General features: G+C 45.5%; 1 protein-coding gene across 1 annotated transcript in view; it reads right to left on the reverse strand.

Moving 5' to 3' along the window:
- Nucleotides 1-27,841, reverse strand: part of LOC149523232 (uncharacterized) — an 89,564-nt gene that overhangs the window by 19,009 nt on the left and 42,714 nt on the right. Inside the window, exons 21-32 of the mRNA XM_089769996.1 lie at nt 26,915-26,935; nt 18,526-18,546; nt 17,298-17,324; nt 16,783-16,803; nt 16,100-16,120; nt 13,120-13,140; nt 12,261-12,281; nt 11,314-11,334; nt 7,466-7,492; nt 3,843-3,863; nt 1,294-1,314; nt 438-458 (exon numbers count right to left, since the gene is read on the reverse strand). Coding sequence (XP_089626122.1) covers nt 438-458; nt 1,294-1,314; nt 3,843-3,863; nt 7,466-7,492; nt 11,314-11,334; nt 12,261-12,281; nt 13,120-13,140; nt 16,100-16,120; nt 16,783-16,803; nt 17,298-17,324; nt 18,526-18,546; nt 26,915-26,935 — 264 coding nt within the window. The remainder of the gene's footprint in view (nt 1-437; nt 459-1,293; nt 1,315-3,842; nt 3,864-7,465; nt 7,493-11,313; nt 11,335-12,260; nt 12,282-13,119; nt 13,141-16,099; nt 16,121-16,782; nt 16,804-17,297; nt 17,325-18,525; nt 18,547-26,914; nt 26,936-27,841) is intronic.

The following is a 27,841-nucleotide window of genomic DNA, read 5'->3' on the forward strand; positions in this document are numbered from 1 at the left end:
TCTGAACCCAACACACAGAGTTCCACTGAAACTCAGGAGACTACAAAAAAGTTATCAGGGATCTCCTCTGGGTATTCTGGTGTGGTTGTAGATGGCGTGGAAAGGACTCTTCTGCCATCTCTAAGAAGAGTTGTGGGGTATTTGTCGAGTGTCAGGGATTGCAGCCTAGGCAGGACTGAAGCAGCACTGCCTTCATGCATTCCTCAACCAGAGATTTCTGATAGAACAGACATGCTCCCTCAATGATTGTCCAACACAGTCCTGCAATATCTCCTCTCCATGCTGATTTCCAGAAAACCAGCAAGGTCTTAGTTCTGTGACGCACAAGGGATTCCAAATCACAAGGGACCCCTCAGCCACAGAAGTTTTCATGTAACAGTCTAGCTGCATGTGGGACTATCAGAGCCCACAACTGGGGAGTAATTCAGAACACTCACCATTTTGTTCTTTGAGTTGCTCTGGGGAAGAATCACGGAGAAAAGAGAAAGAGAAAAATAATTAATGGCCGTCTATGTATTAGCCAGCTGTAGAGTGAGAATAGGAACATTTAGCCCTTGATTAACACAGATATTCATGATGAGCAGGAAAAAGCCTTTGCCAGCCAGTCATTCTAAGGAATTGGTCACATGACCATTTTTCTCCACAGAAGACTATGAGATACATTATTTCCCAAATATAATTTACAATTTCTGCAATAACTTTCATAGTCACAATTAAATGAAATAGAAGCCAATAGGGCAGAAATCTGACTTTCCTAATCTGGGTTTCAGGAATGGACAGAGTCATGCTATTATATGTTGAATGAATTGTGTTCTATATTCAGTCACAATGTTCAATCCTTTTGATTTGTACATTGTCTTTACTTTGATATCCATTTGCTTAAGAATTACAATGCCTAGAGGATAATTTGGGGTGTTCACTTCAAAATGCTAGACTATAAAACAAAAGTACAAACATAATTGGTAAAGAAGCTAGTATGACTCTCCATACTCCTCTACTTTCATAGTGCCTTGAAAGAAAACAGCAGTATTACCAAGACCTGCCTTTCATTTATGATTTCGTGAAGGAAAATCTGAGTTGGAATTATAAATTAATAACCGGGGACTTAAATGAGCATCAGGTTTCAGATATGGTTAATGTGTGTACATGTTATTGACAAAGCAATCTGAGGAAACTGCTTCATCAAAAGTGGGAAGGAAGAGTGAGGTTCAAGAATCAATCAATCATTTTTTCCATTCTCTAAGAGTTCCACATATTAGTAATTCACAAGCATGAAAAAGGACACAGACTTACTTATTATCTTCTTCAAGTTCTCTGAAAAAGAAACAAATTGTTCATTAGTGCAACTTCACTTCTTGTAATAAAATGGCTAGGAATGAATGCACCCAATAGTGAAAATACCAACAACAGGATTGGTTTTATTTGAGTAAAGTTATGAGGATAAGGTGAGACATTGAACAGCATCAAATTTGAGGCCTCAAAGAACCACTCTTATCATTTATCACACAGGCCAGAGAACTTCGCCAAACTAATGCCTGTCTGTGGTAGAGCCAATCTGTGAGAAACACATTCACGTCTGAGGGAGGGGTCACGGTAGCAGTGGTATATAGTAGCAGCAAATGGTGGCACGCCTGGGGGATCCATGCCTGACCCTGATGGGAGCTACTAGAGGAAAAACTTTCAACATATTTCCCTATGTCACTAGTACACATGATTGGAACGGATTTCAACAAGCCCTCAAGAACTCTTCTGTCTTTTGTAACAAAGGACAACAAACACAGAACAATTTTCATGGATTAACTATTAATTGATTTACTTTGCATCTATACTTGAAGCTAGACATATGGCTGAAGTCGCATGGGCATCAGGGAGGACAGGAATGGCTAGTCGCCCTCAGCATGTATCCACGGCATCCATGGCAAACTTCTGCTGATGGCTAATTAGAGCAGGATGGAATCCTGATTCTCTGTTGATTTTGGCTATTCTCGGGGGCTCTGTAGTGAGTCCTGGAATATTTCCTCTCCACAATGATTTGCATCCTGACAATTTCTTAGCTCTGTGATGCACTGTGTTGCACAAAGGATCCCATGGCACAAGAAATCCCCCAACCACCAAGTGAAAATATAACTTTCTAGCAGCATGTGGCATCATCAGATCCCGATTAGGGAGATATTCAGACAACTCGCCCTTTTGCTCCTGAAGTTGCTCTAGAGAATAATCATGGAGAAAAGGGAAGGAGAAAAATAATTAATGTCCATCTATTTGTGAGCAAACTGTAGAGTGAGAACATTAACCTTTCTCCCTTGACTAGCACAAATATTTACCATGATGGTCAGCAGGAAAGAGCCTTTTCCAGCTAGTCATTCTGTGAGGTTAGTCACTTGCCCATTCCCCCACACAGAAGACTAGATGAGAGATTAGGTCCCAAACATATTTAATCATGTTGGCAAGAACCTTCCTGATCATGATTAAATGGAAAAGAAGTCAATAGGGCAAAAATGTAAAATGGGTGTCAGCTCTTCAAAGTGTAAAGGTATTTATTTACTGAATTATGTTGTATTTGCATTCACAATGTACAATGCTGCAGAGCTACAATAACCAAGTGCTTACGATTTTACAGAAATTCCCTCTATTACTTTCACAGATAAAGTGTGGGGGAGAAGTTCAACTATGTGTAATCAAAGCTGACTGGGCTGCTGAACTGCACCAGCATGGAGACCTTCTGTTAGTGTAGTACACGGAGTTAACTGCATCTCCTGGAGTTTCTAGCCATAGAAGGGGACAGCACCATAATGCCCTGCTGCCTGGGGCAGGGAGAACAGGACTCTCTCATTGTAGATAGGCCCAGAACATCAGTACTTTTTGTTTTATCTGGATTCCTGAGTACTCTGCACTCTGCTGTGTGAAGGGAAATCCCCACTCAGCAAGGGAGCATGGAACAAACATTCCTTTCAATTATCAGAAGGGATTCCCATGCAAAGGGATATACTGACCGTTCTCAATCAAGGCTTCACCCTTTCGGTAGTGTATTAAATCCCATAGAGTTGATTAAATACATATGAAGAGCCACTTGGCGCAATCTAGAACTAGCAGTTGAGCATTTCTCTGATAAAATCGCGCTGAGAAACCAAAGCTAAAGCACCTTTGCCGTCTAGCCATTGGTTTAACAAACTAAACCTTTCTCTATGTGTCAGCTTGTTTATTCTTGTTTTTGTAGACCATTTGGTTAGTGAACATTTCTTTCCCCTCAGCTGTCCCAGTATCACATCCCCATCTGGATCATGCAGAGAAAGATAGTCTGCTACTGAAAACTATCCAGAGTCTCCTGAATCCCAATTACAAAGCTCACTTCCCTGTGTCTGCAAAAGCAGAAATGTCCTGACCTGCAAGCAGTTAAAGAAATCCTCCCTCCCCAGCTTCCCCCATTGATAAAATGATCCTTCTCCCGTTTGAACAGGGCTACTAGAAAAAACAAAAGGACATTTATCAAAATAAGCACTTTATTTACTATAACACCTATTCTGCTCTGACATGACTAATGGAACTATTTTCTTGCATCCCTTTTTAAAAAAATATACACAATCCCAAGCCAAATCTTATGTATGGTGTTGATCTAGAAATGTGTCCATTGGGACAGAAGACAGAAGAATTTAGTGCTGTTTCCCTGCTCTAGAAAACATTCCAGTATGTGTATCACCACTACCCTTGCATGGCAATGGCTACAAAGGTCCCTCTAGAAGCTCTGCACAACATGTGATTTCCCATTTTTTTGGAAACCGTTGGAGGAGAGGAACAGGTCTGACATTTAATCTGTCACTATGCAGGAATTTAGGCCAACTCACCGTTTTCTCTCTGGAGTTGCTCTGCAAATGAAAAATGGGGAATAAAAAAAAAACAGCTCAGTGTTTGTTCCTTGACTTACAACATACTGAATGAGATTCTCCCTTTCTTGAGTAACTTAAACATTATCCATGGGCAGTGAAAGGCAAAGAGACTTTAATTGCTATACATTGTTCTGGTTAATTCTATGGACATCTTCCTAGATAGTAGAAAAACAAGTTTTTCTTCTTGTTTTGTTGTATTAAGCATCACAACAAGTCAGTAAAAGAAGTGGGTGTTCACCAGACTAAACAAAAGAGAAAAAGGAGAAAGAATTTGTATAGGCATCGGTAGGCTTTCTGAAATAAAACAGATAATCAGTGAGAGTGACAGAAACTTTCGTGGGTAAAGGGTCAGGCAGAAAGGTGATTAACCATTGGGACTATAGGCTAAGGGCTGAGCTGTATTGCCATGTGCGTGCAATCTATGGGGTCAGGAGCAGTTTCAAAATGCGTTATCCCCCAATCGTCCAAACCCGTCCCTCCAGTATTCCCAGGTTTGGGATCTCAGGAACATCAAAAGTGCATAATGACATCCCAATGAATAATAAGAGCATGCTAGTGAGAAAAATTCTCTTATTTTGAGGGAGAGAAATGCCTAAATATCTAGCGCTTGGGGGTCAATATGACTGTAGCTTAGTAGACTATGTAAGGGTATATCTACAGTAGCCACCCTAGTTCGAACTAGGGTGGCTAATGTAGTCATTCGAACTTGCAAATGAAGCCCAGTATTATAATATCCCGGGCTTTATTTGCATGTTCCCGGGTGCCACCATTTTTAAATGCTGGGTAGTTCGGACTTCTTGCCCATGGCTACACGCGTCACGGGCTAGGTAGTTCGAACTAAGGCCCCTAATTCAGACTACTGTTACTTCTCCTGCAATGGCCAGGGAGTCCGAACTACCGGGCATTTAAAAATGGCGGCACCCAGGAACATGCAAATAAAACCCAGGGTATTTTAATCCCTTGCTTCATTTGCAAGTTCAAATGACTACATTAGTCTCCCTAGTTTGAACAAGAGTGGCTAGTGAAGACATGCCCTAAGAGAGAGTCATCTGGAAGAGGAGATTAAAAGTTTCCAGTGGTAGAAAGGTGATATAAATGCATGTGTCTTTCATGTTGAGGGTGGTATACCAGTTGCATGGATCCAATGAGAGAATGATGGTCACTAGGCATACATGAGGAATTTCAAAGTCCTCATGTATTAGTTGATGCCCTGCAGATGGACTGTGGGCCATCAATGCCCTTTGAGTTTGGGAAAAATGAAACAGCAGGGGTAGAACTCCTTGTCTATTTAATTCTGAGGGACCTCCTCACTGACCATAATATGAGGACCAATTGCATCTCCTTTCTGAGAAGAGAAGAGAACTGAAGAGAGTATCCCATTCCTACCATGCAGAGTAGCCATTGTTCTGAGGTAATGCAGTGCCAAGTACAGCAGAAGTAGAATTCAAGAAATATGGCAGTACATCCGGAGCTTAGATTGGAATGTCCTTCTTGGTGTTTCTATGGTACCGGCGATGTGGAGTGATGTTGAGGAGCCAGTGTGCCTGCCAGTGCCATACTGGTTCAATACTTAGAGTCTTTTGCACAAGAGAATTATCCCAGCGCCATTTCCCATACCAAAATAGAAGTGCTGTGATTTGAGTTTGCACCCGGTGCCTGATGAACCGTAATTGAAGGTCTAAGATTGGCTTCCATTAAGAGCTGTTTAAGTCTGAATTCATGCTTCTTATTATAACTGGAGGCTCAGACACACTCAATGAATCCATACTAGATGCATAAATATAAAAGGTTTTATTGCCAGAGGATGTTGCGCCTTGTGGCCCTCACGCTTTATTAAATATGTGCCTCTCACTGCGGAGAAGAAGGCAATTAAGCAAACAAGCAAACAAGCAGGGAAGCAAAATTCCAGCGCTTACGCCCCTTCTGCTACCAGCAGTCCCGGGCCCTCTGTCCGTACTCTCGAGGGTTGGTAGTGGGTACTACTCCAGCATGGGGAATTCCTGGGCATCCACATGGCCTAATCCACAGGTGGGATTGTCTGTCAAGGCAGTGCCTTTAGGCCATTTTACAATTATTCCTTACTTAGGGGTATAAACATCCACAGGCAGATTCTAACAGGAGACACCACTGCTGTTCAATTCCTACACATTATGTCCTTGGGCTTAATTTTCTCACAACTTATTTATGCATCTAAGGAGGCCTTGGAGCAACTCATCACTGGTTAGAACCATCTCACCTTTGACTCTAGCCGAGCTACCTACAATAAGTTCTACAGGTAACTGATGGTCAACGCTGACAACACTCTTTCCCAGTACAGGCCTTGAACCATCTGCAAGTTTTGTACTAGTCAGACTGCTGCTCTTCAGATAAGCACCTCAGGAAGGTGTCATCAGAATCACAATTTGACATAAATGTGTTGCAGTCGATGCCAAACACAAAGTCTTAGGCTTTCCGCAATATGGGTGGGAAAGCCTGCCCATTCCTAAGTGCTAAGTTTTGCAGTTCATTTTATGGCTGAAAATGATTAACTAACAAGCAGTAAATCAAAGGCTACGTCTACACTGGCATCCCTTCCGGAAAAGGGATGCTAATGTAGCACGTTGGAATAGGCAAATCCGCGGGGGATTTAAATATCCCCCACGGTATTTGCATTAACATGGCTTCCACTTTTTTCCGGCTTGGGGAAAAGCCGGAGAAAAGCGCCAGACTAGACGTTATTCTCCGGAAAATAAAGCCTTTTCTGGAGGATTTCTTATTCCTACTTGAAAGTAGGAATAAGAAATCCTTCAGAAAAGGCTTTATTTTCCGGAGAATAAAGTCTAGACTGGCGCTTTTCTCCGGCTTATCTCCAAGCCAGAAAAAAGCGGAAGCCATGTTAATGCAAATACCGTGGGGGATATTTAAATCCCCCGCGGATTTGCCTATTCCAAAGTGCTACATTAGCATCCCTTTTCCGGAAAGGGGTGCCAGTGTAGACACAGCCAAAGAGTTTTGCTCTGGAGTGAGAGACTTGTTAAACGCAAATGAAGAAGATTCTTCTAATGCCACCACAGATGGTAACAGGAACAGAGGGAGGGCTCAGGGCAGTAGTGGTATGTCACAGCAGTGAGTGGCACCATGCAAAGGAGCTGTTAAAAGAAAAAACTTCCAATGCTTGAGCACATGACACAAATACACCTGATTGGATCAGATGTGAACAAGGCTTCAAAGAAGAATTCTTCCCTCTTTTGTAAATGAGGACAAGAAACATAAAACAATTTTCATTAGTTTTACCCTACATCCATAGATGAAGTTACAGAGGTGGCTGAAGTGGTATGGATAGCAAGAAGGATGGTAGGGCTAGCCACCTTGAAAACGCACCTCCAGGGTCAAGCTGGGATTGCACTTGGAGTGACTAGCTCATACAGATGCACACATGACCTGTCGACCATGTGACACAATTTTTGACCAGCCTAGCTGGATAAGACGTAGCACGAGTAAGTCTTAGTGATCTGGAAGTCACCCATCCTGCTCCAAATGTAGATGCAGCCCCCTACACAGAGATTTGACATTTGCTGATTGAAGTAGATTGAAAATCTTACCTGCTTCAGGAAACACTTTTTTGCTTTCTAAATGATGACAAGAAGCACAAAACAATGTTCATTAATTAACTGTTGTTCCTTTTGGCCTTAAGACAAACAGACTTTGGACTGAAATCCTGCTCCCCAAACTTCTGTTCTGAGCTAATCAGAGCAGGACTGAATCCTGAGTCTTTTTCTATTCCTGCCATTCTCAAGGGCTCTGCAGTGAGTCTAAGTTAGGGTATGTCTACACTACAAAGTTAATTTGAACTAACAGATGTTAGTTCAAATTAACTTTGATAGGCGCTACACATACAAACCGCAAGTTCGAACTTAATTCGAATTAGCGGAGCGCTTAATTCGAACTAGGTAAACCTCATTCTACGAGGACTAACGCCTAGTTCGAATTAAGTAGTTCGAATTAAGGGCTGTGTAGCCACTTAATTCGAACAGTGGGAGGCTAACCCTCCCCAGCTTGCCCTGCTAGCCACTCTGGGCACCACCAGGGAAACTTGTCTGCCCCCCTCCCGGCCCCAGAGCCCTTAAAGGGGCACGGTCTGGCTACGGTGCCTGTGCCAGGTGCAAGCCTGCCTGCACCCAGCCAGCAGACCCTGCACCTGGCACGGCACGAGCCAGCCACCCACTGCCACTCAGCCCTCCGCCTCTTTCTCGGACCAGGCTGGCGGCTCCTAGGAGCCCTGGTCTAGTGCGGACATCGTGGACCTCATCGAGCTTTGGGGGGAAGCCTCCAACATCCACGACCTCCACACTAGGCACAGGAAAGTGGCCGTCTAGGGCAGGATAGCTGCCAGCCTGGCCACCCAGAAGCAGATTTACATGAAAATCAAGGTGGTCGAGTGAGTCCCCGACCCTGAGCCCTGAGCTTAGAATGTCTGTACTGGGTCAGACCAAAGGTCCATCTAGCCCGGTAGCCTGTCTGCTGACAGCGGCCAACACTAGGTACCCCGGAGGGGATGGACTGAAGACAATGACCAAGCCATTTGTCTTGTGCCATTCATCTCCAGCCTTCCACGAACAGAGGCCAGGGACACCATTTCTACCTCCTGGCTAATACCACTCCATGGACCCAACCTCCATGAATTGATCTCACTTCTCTTTAAACTCTGTTCTAGTTCTAGCCTTCACAGCCTCCTGCAGCAAGGAGTTCCACAGGTTGACTCTTTGCTTTGTGAAGAAGAACTTTCTGTTACTAGTTTGAAGCCTGCTACCCATTCCTTTCATTTGGTGTCCTCTAGTCCTTCTATTATGGGAATTACTGAAGAACTTTTCTTTATGCACCCTCTCCACACCACTCATGCTTTTATAGACCTCTATCATACCCCCCTCAGTCTTCTCTTTTCTAAGCTGAAAAGTCCCAGTCTCTTTAGCCTCTCTTCATATGGGACCTGTTCCAAACCCCTGATCATTTTAGTTGCCCTCCCCTCTCCCACCCTCTCTCTTCCCCTCTCCCACCTCCTTTTCCCAGTCTCCACCAGTTTTGTTCATTAAAGAGAGTTTCTATTTTTGAACACAAGTGTCTTTTATTTTGTACATCAGGAAGGGGGGCTAGGGAAGGGTAAGTGGAAGGAGGTGAGGGAGGAATGGGGTACAAGCCCCCGATGGGGAGGACTGGGGTGGATCTGTGGGCTCCTCAGGGTGGAAGCTCTCCTGCAGCCCCCGATTGTCTGCCCCCCCCCCAGATGGCAGCCTGCGGCAAGTGCAACTGGGCTGATGATGAGTGCTGTGATGTGCCGAGTGTGGGCACTCAGGGCACTCCAAGGCAGGACTGTTTTGCAAGCGGGGAACCCCTGAGAACTGTCTGTCCGGGGTGGGAGTCGGGTCCTTTTAAGCACAGCCCTCGGCTAGCCTGAGACAGCAGCTCCACGCTCTAAGTCCTAACCTAATGCCCTGCCGGCACTGCTTCTGGCCATCCTTAGCCTCGGTTCAGGGTCCACTCAATGTGGACATGCTAGTTCGAATTAGCAAAACGCTAATTCGAACTAGTTTTTAGGTCTAGATGCACTAGTTCGAATTAGCTTAGTTCGAATTAACTAATTCAAATTAAGTTAGTTCAAATTAGTGCTGTAGTGTAGACATACCCTTACTGCACTATTCCTCTAAGAATTCACACACCCTTGTCTTGGCCACAGGATGCTGAGGAAACTTCCAACTGAGAGGTTCCTTCAAGTCCTAGTAATCATTTTTTCCAGGTGGTGGGATGACCTGAGCCAGAGTACTCAAACATTCAGAAGGGAGAGACAGGGGTGTTCATAAAAACTTAGTCCTGGTCTACACAAGGATCTTAGTTCAAAATAAGCCCCCAAAGTCAATTTTGTTAGTGAAGAATCCACACTATCTCAAGACCTCTATTTAGGAATAAGGGGCCATGGATTTTTAAATCTCTAGTCCTGCTTTTCATGAGGAAGAATGGTATTCCTGAACTTGTAAGTCACAAACAACCTTAATGTGGATGCTCTGGTGCAGCTAATTAGAACTAATAGGCCTCTAGGACACCACCCCCAGCTACCCAGAGAGCATCCTTGCAGGTAACACATCCATATTAACAGAGCCTGCTTCAGGCTACATTCAATTCTTACCCGTAGGGAGGACACAGAAATTTGAAATTGTAAAATCGAGAGCCCAGAAGTCAAAATTAGTAAATTGAAAATAATCTCTTAGGGTACGTTTAGGCTACAGGCTTTTGTCAACAGAGGCTTTGTCGACAGATACCAAAGCTTCTGTCAACAAAGCGTCTAGACTACATACAGTTCTGTCGATATGGGAGTGTAGATGCAAAGGACAGTATAGATGCAATAACGCCTTCTGCCAACAGAAATCTGTCGATAAAAGGCGTTATTCCTCGTAGAATGAGGTTTACCACCGTCAACTTAACTGCCAAGTTCTGTAGATGTTATGTCTACAGAACTCGGCAGTAGTGTAGACGCAGGTATAGTTTTGTCCACAAAACTCCACTTTTGTAGACAAAATCCTGTAGTCTAGACACACCCCTAGTGTAGACATGGCCCTACACAATTACAGCCTCACTGATGGGATGCGTGGGTGATATAAAAACATTGTTGGCCAAAGTTTCTGATGACCTTGTCGTTAGATTTTGGATACCCTGCTCCAACAACTGGTACCCATTTTCTAAAGTGTCAGCATGAAGCAGCAGCCAAAGGAGACATGGCAAGAATCTGAAAGGGGCTTGCAACCCAACACACAAAATTCCACTGAAACGCAGGAGACTGGCAAGACGTTTTCAAATATCTCCTCTGGGTATCCTGCAGGTGTTGTAGGTGCCTAGTTCGAGGGTTGGGAAGGACTCTTCTGCCATGTCCAAGAGGAGTTGTGAAGTGTTTGTCATGTGTCAGTGATTGCAGCCTAGGCAGGACTGAAGAAGCAATTCCTTCCTTTCTTCCCCAACCAAAGATTTGCGATAGAATAGACATGCTCCCTGAATACTTGTCCATCACAGTCCTGCAAGATCTCCTCTCCACACTGGTTTCCAGAAAGCCCACCAGGTCTTAGTTCTGATGAACAAGGCACCCCACAGGAAAAGGGACCCCTTCAGCCACAGAAGTTTGTATTCAACAGTCCAGCTGCATGTGCCTTGTGAAATGAGGCTTACCGGAGTGGTCGACAAAGGCTTCCTGTGTCTACCACAGCACATCCAGACTGCCCCGCTGTGCCGCCAAACAGCTGATCAGCACAGCGTGGCGGCCATTTTGATGTAAACGAAGCGGCGATTATTTAAATCGACACTTCATTTTCCTATGTCTAGTAAACTTATCTACATGGCTCCTTCGACACCCAGTTAGTCTAGACATACCCTCAGAGCCCACAACTGGGGAGTAATGCAGAAAACTCACCATTTTGTTCTTCAAGGTGTTCTGAGAAAGAATCATGGAGAAAAGAGAAAGAGAAAAATAATTAATGTCCATCTATGTTTTAGCCAGCTGTAGAGTGAGAATCGGAATCTTTAGTCCTTGATTAATACCAATATTCATGATAACTATTGGCCATTGAGCAGGAAAGAGCATTTGCCAGCCAGTCATTCTAAAGAACTGGTCACATGCCCATTTTTCTCCACAGAAGACTATAAGAGAGATTATTTCCCAAATCTAATTAACAATTTCACGAATAACTTTAACGGTCAAGATTTCATGGAAAAGAAGTCAATAGGGTACAAATCTATTTCTCCTAACATGGATGTCAGCAATTGAAAGAGTCATGCTCGAATTAATTGTGTTCTGTATTTACTCACAATGTTCAGTCCTTTTGATGTGTACTTTTTCTTTACTGTGATATCTGGTTGCTTGAGAATTACATTGCCTAAAGCAGCATTTCTCAAACTGTGGGTCTCGACCCCCAAGGGGTCACGAACAACTGAGAGGCTGGTTGCAGCAATGGAGAGGGGAGTCGCAAGCAAATGAGAGGGGGGTTGCGGTATCACAAGTTTGAGAACCTCTGGCCTAGAGGATAATTGGGGTGTTCATTTAAAAATGCCAGAATATACAACAAAAATACAAACATAATTGTCAATGAAGCTAATATGACATTCTCTGCTCCTTTGCCTTCATGGTGACTTTTAACAAAACAGCAGCCTTACCATGTCCTGAATTTCAGTTATGCTTTAGTGAAGGAGGATTTGGTTTAGAAATATGAAATAACCGGGGACATAAATGAGCATCAGTTCTCAGATGCAGCTAACATGTTATTGAAAATGCAAACTAAGGAAACTGTTTCATCAAAAGTGGGAAAAAAGATTGTTCCACATATTTGTAATTCAAAATAATGAAAAAGGACACAGACTTACGAATTCTCTTCTGCAAGTTCCCTGAAAATCAAATAAATCTTTCATTATGAATGTACCCAATAGCGAAAATGCTAACAACAGTCTTGGTTTTACTGGAGTAAATATACGAGGAAGCAGGTGAGACTTTGAACAGCATCTAATGTGAAGCCTGAAGGAATCGCTCTTATCATCTATCACACAAGCCAGAGTATTTTCCCAAAATAATGCCTGTCTGTGGTCAAGCCAATCTGTGAAAACCACATTCACTTCTGAGGGAGGGGTCAGGGCTGCAGTGGTAATTAGCAGCAGCCAGTGGCAACACACCAAGGGGCTCCACATCTAACTCCGATGGGAGCTGCTAGAGGAAAAACTTCCAACACTTGTGCCTATGATGCACATACACCTGATTGCTTCATATGTCAAAAAGACCTCAAGAAGAACTCATTAGTAAATGAGCACAAGGAACACAGAACAATTTTCACTGATTAAGTGTTCCTTGATTTACTGTGCATCCATACTGAATCTAGACATATATGGCTGAAGTTGCATGGACAGGAGAGAGGACGGGATGAGCGAGTCACCCTGCATATGTATCCATAGTGTCCAGGTCAAACTACTGCTGATGGCTAATTGGAGCAGGAAGGAATCCTCAGTCTCTTTTGATATCTGCCATTCTCAGGGTCTGCAGTGAGCTCTGGAATATTTCCTCTCCACGCTGCTTTACGGAAAACCAGCAATCTCTCAGATCTGTAATGCACTGTGATGTACATGGTATTCTGTGGCACAAGAGATTCCCCCAACCACGCAAGTGAAATACAACTTTCTAGTTGCATGTGGCATCATCAGAGCCCATGACTGGGGTGTAATTCAGAAAACTCACCATTTTGCTCTTGGAGTTGCTCTGGAAAATAATCAATGAGAAAAGAAAAAGAGAAAAATAATTAGTGTCTGTCTATTTGTTAGCAAGCTGCAGAGTGAGAACAACAGCCTTTATCCCTTGACTAGCACAAATATTTACCATGATGATGAACAGGAAAGACTCTTTGCCAGCTAGTCATCTTTATGGCCATTCCCCCATACAGAAGACTAGATGAGAGATTAAGTCCCAAACATATTTAATAAAGTTGGCAAGAACCTTCCTGATCATGAGTAAATGGAAAAGAAGTGAATAGGACACAATTCTAAAATGGGTGTCAGTGCTTGAAAGGGTCTTGATAATATTGATTTAATGAAGTATGTTGCATTTGCACTCACAGGCTACGTCTACACTGGCCCCTTTTCCGGAAGGGGCATGTAAATTTCACCTATCGTAGTAGGGAAATCCGCGGGGGATTTAAATATCCCCCGCGGCATTTAAATAAAAATGTCCGCCGCTTTTTTCCGGCTTTTAAAAAAGCCGGAAAAGAGCGTCTACACTGGCCCCGATCCTCCGGAAAAAGCGCCCTTTTCCGGAGGCTCTTATTCCTACTTTGAAGTAGGAATAAGAGCCTCCGGAAAAGGGCGCTTTTTCCGGAGGATCGGGGCCAGTGTAGACGCTCTTTTCCGGCTTTTTTAAAAGCCGGAAAAAAGCGGCGGACATTTTTATTTAAATGCCGCGGGGGATATTTAAATCCCCCACGCATTTCCCTACTACGACTCATGAAATTTACATGCCCCTTCCAGAAAAGGGGCCAGTGTAGACGAGCCCACAATGTTCAATGTTTTTCAAAAGTACATTTTCTGTTCTTTTGATTACAGAGCTACTATAACCAAGTGCTTGCGATTTTACTGAGACAGAAATTCCATCTATTACCTTCACAGATAAAGGGTGGGGGAGAAGTTCAACTTTGTGTCAGCAAAGTTGAGTGAGCTGCTGAATTGCACCAGCATGGGGACCTTCTGCTAGTGTAGTACAACAAGGAGTTAAGTGCATCTCCTGAACTTTCTAAGCATGGAAGGGGACAGCACCCACAATGCCCTGCTGCCAGGAGCAGGGAGAACAGGACTCACTCATTGCAGATAGGCACAGAACTCCAGCACATGCTTCCTGGTTTCTAACAGAGACTTTATTTCTATCAGGATTCCTGGGCGCTCTGCAATCTGCTGTGTGAAGGGAGCTTCCCACTCAGCAAGGGAGCATGGAACAAACATTCCTTTCAATTCCCAGCAGGGATTCCTATGCAAGGGGATATACTGATCCTTCTTTATCAAGGATTTACCCTCTGGGTAGTGAATTAAATCCCATAGAGTTAATTATTACCAAGGGCCACTTGGTGCAATCTGGAACTAGCAGTTGAGCATTTCTCTGATAAAATCGCACTGAGAAACCAAAGCCAAAGCACCGTTGCAGTCTAGCCATTGGTTTAATAAACTAAACCTTTCTCTGTCAGATTGTTTATTCTTGTTTTTGCATAATATTTGGTTAGTGAATATTTCTTTCCTCTCAACTGCCTGTTTCTCACCACTATCTAGATCATGCAGAGAAAGACAATTTGCTACTGAAAAATATGCAGATTCTCCTGAATCCCAGTTACAAAGCTCACTTCTCTGTGTCTGCAAAAGCAGAAAGTTCCTGACCTGCTGCAGTTAAAGAAATCCTCCCTCCCCAGCTTCCCCCATTGATAAAATGGCCCTTCTCCCACTTGAACAGGGCTACAAGAAAAAACAAAAAGGCACTTCTGAAAATACGCACTTCATTGTTAACAAATTTGATCCTTGTGGATCAGGATCAAATTTTGGGACAATAGATACGTGGCCACTTCAGAGTATTGTACTGAATGAAGGGTAAAATCTTGAATTCAGCAATAATTTTATTTCCTGAAATCCCTATTCTGTTGTGACATGACTGAATGGAACTATTCTCTCCCATCCCTTTTAAAAAAAATACACACAATCCCAAACCAAATCTGATGCACGGTGTTAATCTAGAAATGTGTCCATTGGGAAAGAACACAGAAGAATTTAGTTCTGTTTCCCTGCTCTATAAAACATTCTATAATGGCTGTGTCTACATTGGCACCCTTTTCCGGAAAAGGGATGCTGATGAGACACTTTGGAATTACAAATGCCGCGAGGGATTTAAATATCCCCCACGGCATTTGCATGAACATGGCTGCCGCTTTTTTCCGGCTCGGGGTTTTGCCGGAGAAAAGCGCCAGTCTAGACGGGATCTTGCAGAAAATAAACCCTTGAAAGTAGGAATAAGGGATCTTCCGGAAAAGGGTTTATTTTCCGCAAGATCCCGTCTAGATTGGCACTTTTCTCCGGCAAAACCCCGAGCTGGAAAAAAGTGGCAGCCATGTTCATGCAAATGCCACAGGGGATATTTAAATCCCCTGTGGCATTTGCAATTCCGACTGCTCTCATTAGCATCCCTTTTCCGGAAAAGGGTGCCAATGTAGACACAGCCTATGTGTATCACCACTACCCTTGTATGGCAATGGTTACAAAGGTCCAGCCATAAGCTCTGCACAACATGTGGTTTCCCATTTTTTTTGGAAATCGATTGAGAATATGTATTCTGCTTACATACCTGAGGTAGGATGTTGAGCAACTGCATGGCCTCTGTTATTACAGTAGCACAACAGTGACAACTCTGTTCTGCCTCACACGCCAGAGGCTTTACATGTTCAGTTCCTGGGACATGTGAGCATTTTCCCTTAAATGTCCTTCTTACAACTCTTCCTCTCTAACTTTCTGTGCAAACTGTTGTGAGATCTCCCCTCCTTGACATAGCACAATTCCAGAGTCACCTACAGACTGCACCTTTCCCAGACTATGGGCAGTGCAATGGGAGCAGATGGATCTCTTGGAAACTATTGGAAAAGAGGAACAGGTCTGACATTTGATCTTTCACTATGCAGGAATATAGGCCAACTCACCATTTTCTCTCTGGAGTTGTTCTACAAAGAAAAAATGGGGAGGAAAAGAAAACAGATGTGTTTGTTCCTTGACTTACAAATTGAACATACTGAATGAGATTCTTGCTTTCTTTAGTAACTTAAACATTGTCCATGGGCAGCGAAAGGCAAAGAGCCTTTAATTGCTATACATTGTGCTGGTTAATTCTATGGACATCTTCCTAGATAGTAGAAAAACAAGTTTCTCTTCTTGTTTCATTATATTAAGCATCACAACAAGTCAATAAAAGAAGTGGGTGTTCACCAGACTATAGAGAAAAGAAAAAAGAGAAAGACGATTTATAATCATCGGTAGGTTTTCTGAAATAAAATAAATATTCAGTGAGAGTGACAGAAACTTTCATGGGTGAAGAGTCAGGCAGAAAGGCGATTAACCATTGCGACTATAGGCTAAGGGCTGAGCTGTATTGTCTTGTGTGTGCAATCCACAGGGCCAGCAACAGTAGCAATATATGTTATCTCCCAATAATCCAAACCTATCCCTCCAGTATTCCCAGCTCTAGGGATCTCAGGAACAGGAAAAGTGCTGCACAAGGGATCCTGTGGCACAAGAGATCCCCCAGCCACACAAGTGAAAATATTTCTCTTTAGCTGCACATGGAATCATCTGAGCCCATGACTAGGGAGTAATTCAGAAAACTCACCAAGTTGATCTTGAAGATGCTCTGTAAAAGAATGAAGGAAAAAAGGGAAGGCAAAAAATAATTTATCTCCCTCTATTTATTAGCAAGCTATAGAGTGAGGACAGCAACCTTTATCGCTTGACTAGCACAAATATTTACCATGATGGTGAGGAGGAAAGAAACTTTTCCAGCTAGTCATTCTTGTTGTGTCTATACTACATCCCTCTTTTGACATCAAAATTGCAAAAGAAGTGGAATTTAAATATCATACGCTTCATTTGTATAATCACATCATGGCACTCTTTTGAAAAAGTGCCATTTCAAAAGCAAAACTGTGGTCTAGACATGGTTCCTTCAAAAATAGCAGGCTTTTTCGAAAGATGCTGTTAACCTGATTTGGACTTGAATATTTCACAGATAAGAGTAGCATGTATATCTCTTAGTGACCTGGCAATCATCCATCCAGTTCCAAGAGCAGATATAGCCTGTAGGTGGAGATTTGACCTTTGCTGATGGAGGTAGAAAGGAAATCTTACCTGCTTCAGGAAACTCTTTTTTGCTTTCTAAATGAGGAAAAGAAACATAAAACAATGTTCACTGATTAACTGTGTTGCTTCTTTTCGTCCTTAAGACACACAGACTTTGGACTGAAATCCTCCCCCACCGAACTGTGAATGTCAGAATTCAGTTGCTAGCTTATCACAGCAGTACTGAATCCTGAATCTCTTTTGATTCCTGCAATTTTTAAGGACTCTGCAGTGAGTCTTAGCTTCTCCACCATTCCTCTAAGAATTCACACACCCTTGCCTGGGCCACAGGATGCTGAGGAAGCTTCCGACTGAGAGGTTCCTGGAAATCCCAGTAGCATTTTTCCCAGGTGGTGGGATGATCTGAGCCAGAGTTCCCAAACGTTCACAAAATAGAGAGAGGGGGCTGTTCATAAAAACTTAGTCCTGGTCTACACAAGGACCACCGTCTGAAATAAGACCCACAAAGTCAGTTTTGTTAGTGAAGCAACCACACTATCTCAAAACAGTTATTTCAGAATAAGGGGCTGTGGAATTCGAGTTCCATAGTCCTGCTTTTCATGAGGAATAACGGTATTCCTGAATGTGTAAGTCTGAAATAACATTGATATGGATGCTCCACTGCAGCTAATTAAAAGGAATTGGCCTCTAGAAGGCTTAGCACAGTTTCCTGGGACTTTGAATCTTAGGAAGCACATCCACATTAATAGAGCCTGCCCCAGACTACAATGAATTCTTCCCTTTAGGGAGGACACAGAAATTTGAAATTGGCAAGAATTTTGAAAGGGACTCAGAATCCAACACACAGAGTTCCACTGAAACCCAGGAGATTGACAAGAGGTTTCCAAGGATCTCCTCTGGGAATCGTGGTGGGGTTCTAGATACCCAGTTCAAGGGGTGGAAAGGACTCTTCTGCCATCTCTAAGAGGAGTTGTGGGGTGCTTGTCAGGTGTCAGTGATTGCAACCTAAGCAGGACTGAAGAAGCCATTCCCTCCTTTCTTTCCCCAACCAGAGATTTGCAATAGAATAGACATGATCCCTCAATACTTCTCCAACACAGCCCTGCAATTTCTCCTCTCCATGCTGATTTCCAGAAACCAGCAACGTCCCAGCTCTGTGACACACAAGGGATTCCAAATCACAAGGGACCCCTCAGCCACAAAGTTTGCATGTAACAGTCTAGCTGCATGTGGGACTATCAGAGCCCATGACTAGGGATTATTTCAGAAAACTCACCATTTTGTTCTTTGAGTAGCTCTGGGGAAGAATCATGGAGAAAAGAGAAAGAGAAAAATGATTAATGGCCGTCTATGTATTAGCCAGCTGTAGAGTGAGAATAGGAACCTTTAGCCCTTGATTAATACAAATATTCATGATGAGCAGGAAAGAGGCTTTGCAAGCCAGTCATTCTAAGGAGTTGGTCACATGCCCATTTTTCTCCACAGAAGATTATTAGAGACATTAGCTCCCAAACATAATTTACAATTTCAGCAATAACTTTTTTAATGGTCATGATTTCATGGAAAAGAAGTCAATAAGGCACAAATCTAACTTTCCTAATATAGGTGTCAGGAATTGACAGAGTCATGCTATTTATTGAATGAATTGTGTTCTATATAAAGTCACAATGTTGAATCCTTTGGTTTCTACATTGTCTTTACTGTGATATCCATTTGCTTAAAAATTACGTTGCATAGAGGATAATTTGGGGTGTTCACTAAAAATGCCACAATATAAAACAAAGGTACAAACATAATGGGCAAAGAAGTTTGTCTGACGCTCCTCTACTTTTATAGGCTGTGTCTAGACTGCATCCCTTTTCTGTAAAAGGGATGCAAATTAGACACATTGCAATTGCAAATGAAGCGGGGATTTAAATCCCCCCCCCACTTCATTTGCATAAAAATGGCTGCCGCTTTTTTCCGGCTCGGAGCTTTCCCGGCAAAAAGCGCCAGTCTAGACGGGGATCTTTTAGAAAATAAAGCCTCTTCCGAAAGATCCCTTATTCCTCTTAAAATAAGAAATAAGGGATCTTTCGGAAAAGGCTTTATTTTCCGAAAGATCCCCATCTAGACTGGAGCTTTTTGCTGGCAAAGCTCCGAGCCGGAAAAAAGCGGCAGCCATTTTTATGCAAATGAAGCGGGGGGGATTTAAATCCCGGCTACATTTGCAATTGCGATGTGTCTAATTTGCATCCCTTTTACGGAAAAGGGATGCAGTCTAGACACAGCAACAGTGTCTTTAAAGAAAACAGCAATATTACCATCACTTGCCTTTCATTTCTGTTTTAGTGCAGGAAGATTTGGTTTGGAAGTATGAAATAACAACTGGGTATGTAAATGAGCATCAGTTCTCAGATATGGCTAATTGATGTATATGTGTAGCACCCCTCTCCACCTGGTTACCTTCTTTAATACCTATCTGCTTACAAAATACAGGACTACGTAGCAAATCTATCTGCTTACAGGTTTTGATGGACAGGTCTGGGTTCTTCTGGATCCCGCCACACACTCACTTTATTTTTTCCTATGGAGTTTTTTGGCGGTGCCTCCACCTTCCTCACTCCTTCCTGGCAGGGTCCCCAGGCAGCCTGGGAAGAAAATTCTAGTCCAGAGTAATCCCCGCATACTTGCCAGATAGTTGGAGACTCCCAGAAAATAACACATACACTATATTAAACACAATTATATTAAACAGGAGACAAATATAATGTAACAGGGTAAAACACTATTTTTAGGTTCACCGGTTCCCAGTAACGGTAAGATTAGTGTCCCATTGGTCCACATACTTTGTTGGGGCCCTTGATAATTTATGACCAAAGAATTCTTCTCTGCAGTGGTTTAGCAGTGGGGCTGATTGGGTCCAGTACAGCCCAAAGGACTCACAAGCTAAATCCCTCCACAGGTTTAATAGGCAGCAGGTTATAAAATCTCCAAATTCCCTGACTAACTAAAAGAGAGTGCACTCTGGAAGTAATCTGGAGGTAGTTGTAGGTTGTAGTGTGCGGAGAAGGAAATATTGTTTCTTCTGCACTTCCTGGAGATCTTGTTGTTGAGCTACGGCCACCCTTTTAAAAAGGTCTTGAAATTTCCTAATGTCATCCCCAGATGGCACAGCTTCTGGTGTGACCTCTTCATCCGGAGATGAGGACGAGAAGTTAAGCGGCGATCTGGTTTCTCCCTCAGAGAGCGAGTCATGTGCTTCCGAGGGGGTCAGGGAGTTTGGCTCAGTTACAGAAAGCACCTCAGTGGCGTCAGGAGTATCGGGAGGTGGAGGTCTAGAATTGGTCGAAGGCACTCGATGGTGGCCCTTTTTTGAACGTTGCTCCCACGGTTGCCATGGGTTGGCGTATGGTAATGGTGGGTAAGTGTATTGTTGAGCATACCATGGGTGTGGAGGGGGAGGGCATGCATATTGAACCACCACAGGCTGCCAAGAGGGGGGTCTGTGCTCTGGGCTAGAATGCTGGGAGGAGAATCTGCTCCTTGAATCGGTGCCAATCTCGCTGGGGGATCGAGAGATGACCGAAGAGTGACGAGACCTCCTTGAATGGACAGAAGAAGCAGGAGAAGGCGGTGCTGAGGATGTGCGGCTCCGGGTCTGAGAATGGTGCTGTTCATGACTCGCGGTCGGTGCCGCACGGTGCAGAGTAGGAGGTGCCGGGGTCGGCCCCGAAAATGGTGAGGGTGACAGTGCCGAGGGCCAATCAGGTGCTGAAGTGCCCGGTGGTGGCATGTCAGTGCGGTGCTTCTTTGGCACTGGGCCCGGTGCTGGCTTTGCATGGTGTTTCAGCTGATCTTTGTGGCCGCCCGTCGGCACCAAGGGAGTCTCCAGTCCCGGACCAGTAGGTGCCGCAGATACTGGTGACGGCTCGGAGTGTGTTCTCTTGCGAGGTGCCGATGGTTTAGGCAGTGCTGTTCCTGAGGTTCCTGGCCTGGGCTCGGTGGTAGCCCGTGCGGCCAACGGCGCCGAAATGGACTTGGGGTTAGACTCGTTTTTGAGGTCGTGGGCCCAGAATGGGTAGAGGGAGGATCTTTCTCCATACCCTTGGTTTGATGAGCTGATGTTGAAGTTGTACGAGAGTCCTGCAAAGATGGGCGAAGAGACTTCTCATAGAGCAAGGTCTTCAATCTGTTTGCTGGGTCTCGACGTGCCCGCGCCATTAATTTTGAGCAGTGGGGGCACTTTTGAGTTTGATGTGCCTCTCCTAAGCACTTACTGCATTTGGAATGCCCCTCCGAGGCAGGCATGGCATCCCGACATGACTCACACCTCTTGAAGCCTGGGGAACTGGGCAGGAGGGGTTGGGGAAAAGCAGCAAGCGCAACGAGGAAAAAAATTTTTTTTGTAATTTTTTTTTAAACTGACAGGGGAGGAAAGGAGGGCTAAAAAAACTTGGAGTTTGAGGGAAACTATGAGTTAAATGTGGGTTTTTTATCTATTTTTAAACAGGAAGATAGGAGAACCATTGACTCCGTCTGCTGCCGAGGATGGTAGAAAAGGAACTGAGGAGCCGCGCCGCGCAGGCGCTCAACAGTTCCAACGGCACTAGAGGGAGCTACGGCACCTGCGCAGCGCGGCAGAAACTGCTAGAAAAAGTCTCGGGTTGCCGGAGCGAGGACGCACCAACACCCAGAGTGGAGCACCCACGGGGACCACTCGAAGGAGACTCTCCAAATTCCCTGACTAACTAAAAGAGAGTGCACTCACAGACTCTGGCTACGTCTAGACTGGCATGACTTTCCGCAAATGCTTTTAACGGAAAAGTTTTCCGTTAAAAGCATTTGCGGAAAAGAGTGTCTAGATTGGCATGGACGCTTTTACGCAAAAGCACTTTTTGTGGAAAAGCGTCAGTGCCAATCTAGATGCGGTTTTGCGCAAGAAAGCCCTGATCACCATTTTTGTGATTGGGGCTTTTTTGCGCAAAACAATACCGCTTTGTCTACACTGGCCCTTTTGCACAAAAACATTTCCGGAAAAGGGCTTTTGCCCGAATGGGAACGTCAAAGCATTTGCGCAAGAAGCACTGATTTCGGACAGTAGAACGTCAGTGCTTTTGCGCAAAATCAAGCGGCCGGCGTAGATAGCTTGCCAGTCCAGACGCAGCCTCCATGTATGAGCTTCAGGTTCAGAGACGACTCAGTCATTACAGAGGGGCTGCTTTCTTCTGGCAGGGATCCCCTTCAGCCAGGAATCAGGCTGCTTTGGTCCCAGAATGTCCCCTTACCACAAAGGGGTGCAGGGCTCAAGGTGCAGGTTACACAACTGCACTAAAACTCAAACTGTAATCTCCTACCTCAGCATTCACACACACACACACACACACACACACACACACACACACACACACACACACACACACAAACACACAGAGCAGGTAGCAGCCCTGAACTAGCAAGCAGAGCAGAGCAGAACTGACCATGTGGTGACTGGTCTCACCTAGGGTATGTCTACACTACAAAGTTAATTCGAACTAACAGACATTAAAGGCAGTCCCCGACTTACGCGGATCCGACTTATGTCGGATCCGCAGTTACGAACGGGGCTGCCCCATAATACACGGACTGCGGGACCTCGCGGTCCTGCCGCCCGTGTACTCTGGGGCTTTCTCTGCGTCTCCCTGGTCTGCAGACCAGGAAGATGCAGAGCAAAGCTGCGGAGGGGCTCGGGCAGCCCAGGAGTGCCTGGGCTGCCCAACCCCCCCCCTCCCCCCCCGCTGCCGGCTTCCCCGCGGCTTTGCAAAGCCAAGGGGGGGGGGGGTCGGGCAGCGGGGCACCACAAGCGCGCCCGGGCTGCTCCGCTGCCGGCTTCCCCGAGGCTTTGAAAAGCTGCGGGGGGGCTCGGGCAGCGAGGCAGCCCAGGCACGCCTGGACTGCTCCGCTGCCGCTTCCCCACGGCTTTGTAAAGCCGCGGGGGAAGCCGGCAGCGGGACAGCCCAGACGCCCCGCAGCTGTCCCGCTGCTGGCGTCCTCAGAGGCTTTGCTCCCCGTCTCCCTGGTCTGCTGGTCTCGGTCCGCCGCGCGTGTCTTCCTGGTCTGCTGGGGTGGGGGGGGGGGGGGCGCAGCTAGTACGCCCCCCCCCCCCAGCAGACTAGGCTTTTCTCTGGACGCCTGTGGCAGAGCAGCTGGGGTGTTGTTGGTTGGTCCCGCAGCGCCGCTCAGGGCTCTACTGGTCCAACCCAGCAGCACCCCAGCTGCTCTGGTCCTGATTCAGCCGCTGCTGAAACTGACCAGCAGCGGCTGAATCAGGATACCTGGGGCAGAGCAGATGGGGTGCTGCTGGGTTGGTCCAGTAGCGCCGAGGAGTGGCGCTACTGGAGCAACCCAGCAGCACCCCAGCTGCTCTGCCCCAGGCGTCCTGATTTAGCCGCTGCTGAAACTGACCAGCGTTGACTACAGGAATCCTGAGGCAGAGTTGCTCTTCCCCGGGCTTCCTGGAATCAGCTGCTGATCAGTTTCAGCAGCAGCTGACTTGGGAACACGGGGTTCTTAAGTTGATTCTGTATGTAAGTCAGAACTGGCGGTCACTTTCAGCAGCAGCTGAATCTGGACGCCAGTTCCGACTTACATACAGATTCAACTTAAGAACAAACCTACAGTCCCTATCTTGTACGTTACCCGGGGACTGCCTGTAGTTCGAATTAACTTTGATAGACGCTACACATGCGAACCGCTAGTTCGGACTTAATTCGAACTAGCGGAGCGCTTAATTCGAACTAGGTAAACCTCATTCCACGAGGACTAATGCCTCGTTCGAATTAAGTAGTTCGAATTAAGGGCTGTGTAGCCACTTAATTCGAACTAGTGGGAGGCTAGCCCTCCCCAGCTTGCCCTGGTGGCCACTCTGGGCACCACCAGGGAATCTCTTCTGCCCCCCTCCCGGCTCCGGAGCCCTTAAAGGGGCACAGGCTGGCTACGGTGCCCGTGCCAGGTGAAAGCCTGCCAGCACCCAGCCAGCAGACCCTGCACCTGGTACGGCACGAGCCACCACCTGCTGCCACCCAGCCCTCCGCCTCTTCCTGGGACCAGGCTGGCGGCTCCCGGGAGCCTGCCCAGGTCTGCAAGAGGCAGGCGCCCGCCTGGTCTAGTGCGGACATCGTGGACCTCATCCACGACCTCTGCACTAGGCACAGGAAAGTGGCCATCTAGGGCAGGATAGCTGCCAGCCTGGCCACCCAGGAGCAGGTTTGCATGAAAATCAAGGTGGTACAGTGAGACCTCCGACCCTGAGCCCTGAGCTTAGAATGGCCATACTGGGTCAGACCAAAGGTCCATCTAGCCCAGTAGCCTGTCCGCTGACAGCGGCCAACACTAGGAACCCTGGAGGGGATGGAGCGAAGACCATGACCAAGCCATTTGTCTCGTGCCATCCATCTCCAGCCTTCCACAAACAGAGGCCAGGGACACCATTTCTACTCCCTGGCTAATAGCACTCCATGGACCCAACCTCCATGACTTTATTTCACTTCTCTTTAAACTCTGTTCTAGTTCTATCCTTCACAGCCTCCTGCAGCAAAGAGTTCCACAGGTTGACTATTTGCTTTGTGAAGAAGAACATTCTGTTATTAGTTTGAAGCCTGCTACCCATTCATTTCATTTTGTGTCCTCTAGTCCTTCTATTATGGGAATTACTGAAGAACTTTTCTTTATGCACCCTTTCCACACCACTCATGCTTTTATAGACCTCTATCATATCCCCCCTCAGTCTCCTCTTTTCTAAGCTGAAAAGTCCCAGTCTCTTTAGCCTCTCTTCATATGGGACCTGTTCCAAACCCCTGATCATTTTAGTTGCCCTCCCCTCTCCCACCCTCTCTCTTCCCTTCTCCCATCTCCTTTTCACAGTCTCCCCCAGTTTTGTTCAATAAAGAGAGTTTCTATTTTTGAACACACGTGTCCTTTATTTTGTACATCAGGAAGGGGGGCTAGGGAGAGGTAAGTGGAAGGAGGTGAGGGATGAATGGCCCCCAGTGGGGAGAACTGGGGTGGCTCTGCGGGCTCCTTGGGGTGGAAGCTCTCCTGCAGCCCCCGATTGACCTCCCCTCCCCGGATGGCAGCCTGCGGCAAGTGCAGCCGGGCTGATGGCCGAGTGCTGTGATGTGCCGAGTGTGGGCACTCAGGGCACTCCAAGACAGGACTGCTTTGCTGTCCCTCATCAAGGTAGACATGAGAATGGGGAACCCCTGAGAACTGTCTGTCTAGGGTGGGGGTCGGGTCCCTTTAAGCACAGCCCTCGGCTAGCCTGAGACAGCAGCTCCACGCTCTAAGTCCTAATCTGATGCCCTGCCAGCACTGCTTCCAGCCATCCTTAACCCCAGTTCAGGGTCCACTCAATGTGGACATGCTAGTTCGAATTAGCAAAACGCTAATTTGAACTAGTTTTTAGGTCTAGATGCACTAGTTCGAATTAGCTTAGTTCGAATTAACTAATTCGAATTAAGTTAGTTCGAATTATTGCTGTAGTGTAGACATACCCCTAGGGAGCTGGATGGCTAACTCAGCCTGGCTGGGGAAGTTTCCCAGCAAACTCCACGAACTGGGAATCAACAGTGGAGAAATAAAACCCAGCTGAGGGATCTTGCTTTCAGGTCCCTAGAGGCTAGTTCTCAGGGGGAACCCTGCATGCAGGCCTGAGGCTTACTAGCTCCCCACACAGCCAGTCCTGCCCTTGCCCTGTCTGGCTCCAGACTCACCCCAACAATGGCTTCTCCCCCCTTCTGACCTCCCTGGGAGGGGCATCTCACTCCTTATGGGTTGCCGGGCAGGCTCTGACCTTGGCAAGGAATAGTAAGTTTTAATAATCCATCAATCCTTTTTTCATTCTCCAGGAGTGCCTCATATTGGTAATGCATGGAAAAGGACACGGACTTACTTATTCTCTTATGAGGAAGCAGGTGAGACTTTTAACAGCATCAGATGTGAGGCACTCTTATAATCTAACACACAGGCCAGAGAATTTTTCCAAAATAATGCCTGTCTGTGGTACAGCCAATCAGTGAGGAATACATTCACATCTAAGGGAGTGGTGAGAGTGGCAGCGATATATAGCAGCAGCCAGTGGCACACATCAACGGGCTCTATGTCTGACCCTGATGGAAGCTGCTAGAGGAAAATTTTCCAATGCTTGTCTTATGATGTGCGTACACCTGATTGTAGCACCTGATCAACAAGCCCTCAAAGAAAACTCTTCTCTCATTAGTAAATGAGGAAAAGGAACAGGGAACAATTTTCACGGATTAACTATTACTTGTTTTACTGTGCATCCACACATGAAGCGGGACATATGGCTGAAGTCACATGGACAGCAGGGAAGATGGGAGGAGCTAGCCATCCTGTATGTATCCATCACATCCAGGTCAAACTTCTGCTGAAAGCTAATCCGAGCAGGATGGAATCCTGAGTCTCTATTATTTCTGTCATTCTCAGGGGCTCTGCAGCGAGCTCTGGAATATCTCCTCCCCACACTGCTTTGCAGAAAGCTAGCAACTTCTCACCTCTCTAATGAACTGCGATATACAAAGGATCCTGTGGAACAAGAGATCTCCCAGCCACACAAGTGAACATACAACTTTCTAGCTGTACGTGGCATCATCAGAGCCCATGACTGTGGCATAATTCAGAAAACTCACCATTTTGCTCTTGGAGTTGCTCTGGAAAATAATCAGTGAGAAAGGGGAAAGAGAAAAATAATTAGTGTCTGTCTATTTGTTAGCAAGCTGCAGAGTGAGAACAACAACCTTTATCCCTTGACTAGCACAAATATTTACTATGATGATGAGCAGGAAAAAGTCTTTACCAGCTAGTCATTCTCTTGAAATGAGGCTTACTGGAGCGGTCGACAAGGGCGTCTCTTGTCGACCGTAGTGCGTCCAGACTGCCCTGCCATGCCGCCACACAGCTGATCAGCACAGCTCGGTGGCCATTTTGATGTAAATGAAACAGTGATTATTTAAATCGCTGCTTCATTTTCCTATGTCTAGTAAACAGATCTACATGGCTCTGTCGACAGAGCCATGTAGTCTAGACATACCCTCTGTAAGGCTTGTCATTTTCCCATTCCCCCACACAGAAGACTAGATAAGAGATTAAGTCCCAAACATATTTAATAATGTTGGCAAGAACCTTCAAGGTCATGATTAAATGGAAAAGAAGTGAATAGGGCACAAATCTAAAATGGGTGTCAGCGCTTGAAAGAGGCGTGATAATATTTATTTAATAAATTATGTTGCATTTGCACTCACAAGGTTCAACGTCTTTCACATGTACGTTTTCTTTTCTGTTGAATACATATCTAAAATCTAGCCATTGCTTTAGCAAACAAAACAGTTCTCTGTCTGTAAGTTGGTTTGTTCTTGTTTTTGCAGAATATCTTGTTCATGGACATTTCTTTCCTCTCAATGGTCCCAGTCTCACATCCCCATCTGGATTATGCAGTGAAAGACAAACTGCCACTGAACACTATCCAGACTTTTTTAAGTCCCAGTTACAAAACTCCTCTGTGACTGTAAAAGCAGAAAGGTCCTGACCTGCCAGCAGTTAAAGAAATCCTCCCTCCC

This window comes from Pelodiscus sinensis, chromosome 18, assembly GCF_052426305.1.
Source record: "Pelodiscus sinensis isolate ZL-2025 chromosome 18, ASM5242630v1, whole genome shotgun sequence".
Classification (NCBI taxonomy): Eukaryota; Metazoa; Chordata; order Testudines; family Trionychidae; genus Pelodiscus; species Pelodiscus sinensis.